The sequence below is a fragment of the Monoraphidium neglectum genome (assembly GCF_000611645.1).
Source record: "Monoraphidium neglectum strain SAG 48.87 unplaced genomic scaffold scaffold03186, whole genome shotgun sequence".
Classification (NCBI taxonomy): domain Eukaryota; kingdom Viridiplantae; phylum Chlorophyta; class Chlorophyceae; order Sphaeropleales; family Selenastraceae; genus Monoraphidium; species Monoraphidium neglectum.
In genome coordinates this window covers 1-7,015 of record NW_014010442.1, presented here as the reverse complement: position 1 = coordinate 7,015, position 7,015 = coordinate 1, and the positions used below count along the sequence as shown (strand labels likewise).

The following is a 7,015-nucleotide window of genomic DNA, read 5'->3' as shown; positions in this document are numbered from 1 at the left end:
GGCGGCGGCGCCCGGCCTAGAGGCCGCGCTGCAGGCCTGGCGGGCGCCCGAGCCGCAGCAGCCGGGGCCAGGCGGCGCGGCGGCACCACGGCCGCAGGTGCAGCATGAGGTGGACTCACAAGTCCAGTTGGTGCACTCCCTGCTGGAGGCCCTCGACGCGCCTGTGAGGCAGCTTCAGGCTGAGCTGGCGGAGCTCGGGCAGGTGAGTAGTCACGGGCGCATCCTGCGCAAGCGGCTTCGTTGCTGGGCTGTCTCGTGTAGGACGTGGGGTGGCTGGGGCGTGGGTGGTGGTGCAGGGGGCGCAAGGGTCGTCGCCTGTGCAGGGCGGCGGCCTAGATAATGCCCCGCTATCACCACAGCGCCAGCACGCACACGCAAGGAACTAAGTGCCCCGTAGGCAGGGGGCCAGCCACGTGAGCATTCGCCGCCCTAGGGCGCAGCCGTCCTCATCAATATGGGCGCGTGTGCAGAGGCGTGGGCTCCGCGCATCCACTCCTGCTCTGTATCCCCCTCGACGCCGCAGACCCACATCTTATTCACCGAGTTGTGCCGCCAGCTGGACGGCCTCGCCGCAGCGGCCGGCATGGTGGCCGCCTCCATACTGCAAGACCACCACGGGCACCAGGGGGCCGCGGCCGGAGACGGCACGCCGCACGGCGTCGGCGCCAGTGAGGGCGCTGGACGTGCGCCGGGCCGCGGGCGGCGAGCAGGTGGGTGGGGGTGCAATGGTTGTGGGGGTCGTGCCGGGGGGGGGGTCCCGGTGGCAGGGGCTGGGAGGGCCGGGCTGGCTGGGCAAGGCTTTCTTGGGGCTACTGCGTGCAGCCGACGCGGCCGCCTGTTGGGTCGCACTCCAGCTCCGCGTCGCTCGCCACCCTCCCATGCAGAGGCGCGACGGCAGGCGTTTGTGCAAGCCGCGCTGCGCCGCTGCCTGGCGCGCCTGGGCGCTGCGGACCCGGCTGCAGGCGGCCCCGGCGCAGGCGCGGCCGACGCAGTGCAGGAAGACGAGCAGGCGGCTGTGCGGCGGTGCGTTGACGGGCTGCTTGCGTCTGCCACCAGCGTGGACAATCTGTCGCGGATGTTTGAGGGCTGGCAGGCGTGGCTCTAGGCGCAGGATGCGGTCTGCCGGCGACGGGCGGCGCTGTGAGCAGCTGCGGGGTGGGCTTCCATGACCCAGCTGAGACATGCTGGCCTGGTAGCCACACGTGTGTGGATTCTTACACAGCAACCAATGTGAAGGCAGTACTTCTATTGATGTGAGCACGTTGAAGCGTCAGTACTTCTTACAATCAGGGGTAATTTGAATACATACGAAAATCCAACAAGACCCTGTATTATATGCAAGGCACAGCCTTCTTCACTGCCTGGTCGCCTTGCCCCCCTTGATTGCTGGTGGTATCACTACAGCCCGGTATTGCACAAGAACCCGAGGCACCAGGGGCAGCTCACCAGCCCCATTTGTCGTGCCAGCGCGCCGTGCCGCACGGTCAACAGCACTCGGCTTGTGTGTCCTCGCAATCCATTGTTTTGACACCCGCACGCTGCCATAGGAGTGGGTGACGCCCTGCCCACACCGCAGACAACAAACGACAGGGCCACGCACATTCAGCCCCCTAGTGCACGCGTAGCTGTGGGGTCCCAGCACGCTCGCAACCTTGCCCCAGACACAATGCTTTGTGCTGGGAAAAAGGATCAGAAGGACACAGTTGTGCTGCAACTACTGCGGCTCGCTCAGGTGCCACAGTGTGGATGACTGCGGTAAGCAGTCGCTGGTAGGACAAGTCGCCCTGGATGTGCTGGCGGACTGCTGGCTGCAGCTCAAAACATGCTGCTGCAACCCGTGCTCTCTGTCACCGCCTCCAGGTATGCTGTATGTGAGGCATGCCCGTCAGGCTCAACGCTCCGACACGGACACAGGCTGAGCGGCACGAAGCTCCACTCCGGCCGTGCCATCAGTCCTGCAAGAACCCTGCGCCACCGATGCAGGCGAGTCGCCGCCAAGGTGGGACTGTGAGTGTGGAGGGCTGGGTGTGTTGCACAGCAGGCTCGATCCCAGGACGTTAGCAAATGGTGTGGGAACACACGGAACTCACTCCTGGCGTGGCCTTCATCGAGAGGGCGAAAGATTGCCTGCAGCGCTGCCACCTCCTCGGAGACCTCCTCGGGTGCTGCTGCGACCCGGCTGCTCTCAAAGTCCAGGAGCCACACCTGCTTGTGAATCAGGCGTGGAAGGCGTGTCTGCCACGCTGTTTGCGTTTTGATAGCAGAAAACACACACAAATGGCACTTGCACACACACGACGGCATGTTAGCCCTCCGATCAACCAAACTTGCTTGTCTGCGCAATGAGTTGACCATCAGAGAGTAAGAATGGAGCCTTGACCAGCTCCATACGTTCCCTGGTTTCAGGCACACATACGATATGACGCGCCCACAGAGCCTCAGCTTCCCCGGAACCGAAATGGTTGGTAGGTTCAGGGTCCAGAACCGTTCTGCAGGCCCACTGGGGCCTGCCACCGAGTGCAAAGCACAACAACACCGGCAGAGCAGCAAGTAGAGTCTCCAAACAGAAGGGTGCATGTTTGCCACTTGGGATCTGCTCCGTCCGTGGGCACCTACACCCACCTTGAAGGCGGCACCCTGCCTTGACACCAGAATATTGTCCTCGCGGATGTCGCCATGCACCACGCCCATCACATGTATCATGCGCAGAGCCTGGGGGAATGTCACGCCAGTCGCGCCGAACGACACCAGGGCCCAGGCCGCCGTTGTCATGGGGCCATGGTAGCTGCACGTGCATGACGCGGCTGCGGGTGGCGGGTGCTGGCGGCGTTGCCTTGCAATATGCTGGCGGCTCGTGCGGCAGCAATGCGTTCGCTGTGTCATGCCCGTGCGCGGCTTCCTCTCAGCCACCATGCATATGGCCGCCACAAGCCGTGCAGTGTGGACCGAACCCATGATAACGTGGATACATAAACTGGCCGTTGCACAATGCGTGTGCCCGTGGCCCCGCACCTTCTCGGCCGCAGGGTAGGCGGCGGCAGTGTCAGAGCTGGGGTGCTCGCCCTCCACTATGGAGGTGGCGACCAGGAAGATGCCCTCGTCCCGCCAGAAGCCGCAACCCAGCAGCACGGGGATGACCGTGCCCTGCAGCGCAGCCAGGTGCTCTGCGTTGCCAGCAGCATGACGGAAGCGCCAAGGTGGTGCAACCTTCAGTCAAGACACTGCATGCTGACAGGACACAAGGCTTGCGGCTCTCGGACGGAGGCAAGGCTGCTGCGTAGCACGGCAAACAGCGCCTGTGACAGCAGCAAAGGCAGGTGCGACCGTCGTCACGGGCGAGGGGCTCTTGAGAGGCCCGATGTGCGTGACGCGCGCGTCGGAGGAGCACGCACCGTACACCAGGGCCTCGTGCTTGAGGCTCGCCACGACACCTCGCTGCTTGCAGGTGTCTGCCATCTTCAGGGCACAGCGCGTCCCAAGGAAGCTGCGCAAGGAGTGTGGAGTGACCCGCTACATGGGGTGGGTGGGTGGGTGGGCAGGGTGCCGTCCCCAAACACGAAGCACCAAATACTCGTCAGGCAAGTTGCTGGCAGGTCGACCGGCAATAAACGTGAACATGATCATGCTGTCATCACGGCATCGCAGCTGGACATTGCAGTGCCACGCACGATGGAAGTTCACCTGCCCTGCCTGACGTCGCCGCAGCGGCCAGTCCCCAGAAGGATGTTCCCAACCTGCACGGCACCCTCTGGATAGGATGAATACTGGCGACCCAACTGGGCGCCCACGCCCTGTGCAGCTGATCGCCCCGGCGCCTGTGCCTGCGAACGCGTCCAGGGGCGAGCGTACCCTGCTGGCGCGCTGGAGCTGGGGTTGGCAGGGTCCGGCCGGGGGGCCTGTGGCCAGGGGCCCTCCTCCAGCGACTTGAGGGTGATGTCTGTTTGCAAGAGGCAGGGTTGGAAGGTGGTGCGGTCGGTCGGGTGTGGCGCTCCTGCGTACATACATTGCAACACCAAGTGCGGCATGGTGTGGGCACGCATCATGTCACTGCACGTCCAACCAATGCATGCACAAAGGTGTGTGGGTGGTACAGGCGCCCTTGCTTAGGACCATCAACAGATATGCGCTGTCCAATCCATGCTGCAAACAATTACTACGATCGGCCAGGTATCCAAGCTATTCGTGGGCCCCTAGATGAAAGCAGTTCGTGATGCACTAATCCGCGCAGGTGATCACATGCCAGCATCTCGGCCACGCTGGGGTTGGTGGCCGTGCACGCGATGGCGGGGGTGACGGCGTACGAGTCTTGTTCAATCCGCTTGATGAAGAATGTAGCTTGGAGGTAGGTCAGAAACCCGTATCGGTGCTCCTGCAAATCCGGTACAGATGGACAGAGCGCACGACACTTGTTGGATGGAACTAGGGCCCTCCAACCCCTCCCCCCCCTGCGTTCACCTCAACCCCCCTTGCCTCCGTGCTACCCTAGGGCGGAGGAGAGCCCCCCCCCCCGTGCAATTTCTTGCTACGAACGGGGTGCATCACCCTGTCTCGAATGTAGCAGCATGCTTGGGCTGCACACTGCCTCGCCGGGCTGTGGCTCGGTTTGTGGTAGATGGCGGCCGCGCTCCTCATCACCGCGGGAGTCTGCGCGTCAAAGAGACCAGGGACAGCTCAGGAATTCGGGAACACTGCCGACCAGTCTCACGCTGGGCGCTTGGACACAATTCACGCATCACCCGCATCACGTGCTAGCACTCACCACAAGTCGACGAGGCGCGAGTTTAAAACAGCTGCAGCAGCACGCACTTGGGGTTCAAGGGGTTGAAACCCAACGCAGTTGTGCGCACCTTCCCCTCGCCCGACACCACCTCCTCCAAGCTGGGCTGCCCCTCGACCTGCCGCTTGATCAGAAAGTCGGGCAGCCCAGCCTCCACACGGGTGGAGGGGTACGTCTTGAAGACCACACCGTGCCCTGCACGGGTCAGGGCTCTGCAGACGACCTCGCCAACGCTGCGCGCAAACCTGGGAGGCGGCACCACGCGTGGCACGTTTTTTTTTGCGCGCACAGGCAGACGAGCGACAGCGTGCTGCTTTCAAGACCAGCATGTCTTGATCGGGTCAAGGGCACAAAGCACGGCTGACGTGGCAGGCTCGCAGGAACGGAAAACTTACACGTTGTTGGATTGGCTTTCGTTCTCGATCCAAGCATCCGCGCCGACTGTGTTGCAGAAGTCGCGTGGATGGTGATGGCGCCCACGCAGGCGTGGCGTGCAAGGGTGGCAAGGTGGCATGAGTGGCACCACGAGGTGATGACAAGATGCCAATGAGCATTGTGGGCAGGGCCTGCAGGCGCAATTCAAGGGAGATGACAAGCTGCTCGTGTACTGATGCTTTTGGTCCATGTGTCCTTCTGCCACATTGCGCTCAAACCCCGGGACCACACCTCCCCCCCTGGGATCGGGAGTGATGGTGGCGTGGGCCAGCCGCTGCTCCAAGAACTGCGCCACGCTGCCGCACGCCTCCTTGCTGCGCACGTCCCACAGCGAGATATCCAGTCCAGGGTATGCCCTTGCATTTGTACTGCTATTGTGGCTGTCGACCAGAAACATGCAGTAGGGAGACCGCAGCACCTCCAGGACAGGGACTGCGGATGCCATCCCAGCGGGAGCAGATTCAGCCTGTCAGCATGCATATAGCTGGCGCTGGCACGGTCCACTCAGCCAAGTAACTCCCCAAGTGTGTGACAAGCCCCGGCAGTACCGTGTCAATTTCACTGACAACCGTGTGCGAGCCTCACCTGGTCCTGGTGCAGCTGCTGGATTTGTCGATGTGCCTTCACAGCAGGGAAGGATGGATGGTGGACAGCGGCAGGCAGCACGTGCGCATAAGGGAAGCTAGCACATGGTGGGTGAGGCAGGGAGGGAGCGGCGAGGGGGGCATGACAGCAGCCGCGTGCGAGCAGCGACAGCTTGAGACTTTTCTAAATCATGCAGGTGGGGTGAGCTGCCACCAGCCCGCAGCTGCAGCCAGCGGCAGACCACTTGATTTGCCCTGGCTTGCACTCGTCAGGCGACCGTAGGGCAGAGGAGCAGAGGGTGGCAACAGAGACTGCTGCTATTTCAGCTCATGGGTGCGCCGCAAGCAAACAGCAGTGTGTGTGCAGGATCGCCAGCACCACATTGGCACAATCACACATGACCCACTTGCTGCTGCTGTGGGACGACGCGGGAACCCGGGTGAGACCCAGGAGGGGTACATGCGAGGACAGGAGCAGCGGCGGCGAGCAGCACAGCTTGATTTTGTTTGCCGACTGCAAACGAGGCATGCAGCACAGCAGAGGTGCTACAGGGCTGCCTGCTGGCACCACTGAAGCTTGCAGCTTGACATCGAAGCTGCACGGTGGTAGCTGGTGTGTTCCATATTGTGGGACGGCCTGTTCTTATTGAATAGTGGGACCGCTGCTGCATGGGTCCACCTCCGCAAGCAACCGCTGCGGATGCAGGCTTGCCAGACGCGCCATCAGGTAGGAAACCATGCAGGAGCTCACCTGCTGCCGTGAGTCATGCGGCCAGGCACAAGCCGTGAAGGGCAGACATGATGCAGGGGCAGGATATCAGCAATGCCAACAAATGATGCAGCGCAGCATTGGAAAAAGCGAAATGGATGTGTGCGAAACGACAGGCATAAAACTGATCAGCACGCAGGGGGGATGGGTTGTGTTCGCACGCCGCAGCCGGCAGGCTCGCACCCGCCGCCGCCTTGATGGTTTTCCAGTGGAACCCAGTGCTGATGCCGGCTGCTGCAAAATCCTCTGAGTCTCCATTTGCCAGCTCGAGGGTAGTCCGCACGCGGCTCGCCCACAGCTGCTCCGCGTACTCGCCGTATCCGCTATGTATCCCATCCAAATACACCCGCAGCCAGTCCACAGTGGCGAATTGCATGCTGTCCGACGTGTACAGCTGATCCCACTTGCAGCAAGACGAGGCTGACTAATGGTTTATAACAGTAGTAATAA

At 62.3% G+C, this 7,015-nt stretch overlaps 2 protein-coding genes across 2 annotated transcripts; one reads left to right on the top strand and one right to left on the bottom strand.

Annotated features, from left to right (window-relative positions):
* Nucleotides 1–884: 884 nt before the first annotated feature.
* MNEG_12323 (hypothetical protein) lies at nucleotides 885–1,105 on the top strand (the record flags this gene model as incomplete). Its single annotated transcript, XM_014039206.1, has 1 exon — nucleotides 885–1,105. A coding segment is annotated over one exon (221 nt), but the record flags the coding sequence as incomplete, so codon positions are not given.
* Nucleotides 1,106–2,471: 1,366 nt separating this feature from the next.
* MNEG_12322 (hypothetical protein) lies at nucleotides 2,472–3,456 on the bottom strand (the record flags this gene model as incomplete). Its single annotated transcript, XM_014039205.1, has 4 exons — nucleotides 2,472–2,507; nucleotides 2,623–2,712; nucleotides 3,013–3,164; nucleotides 3,393–3,456. 4 exons carry the CDS (start codon nucleotides 3,454–3,456, stop codon nucleotides 2,472–2,474), a joined length of 342 nt encoding a protein of 113 aa, XP_013894659.1.
* Nucleotides 3,457–7,015: the final 3,559 nt, after the last annotated feature.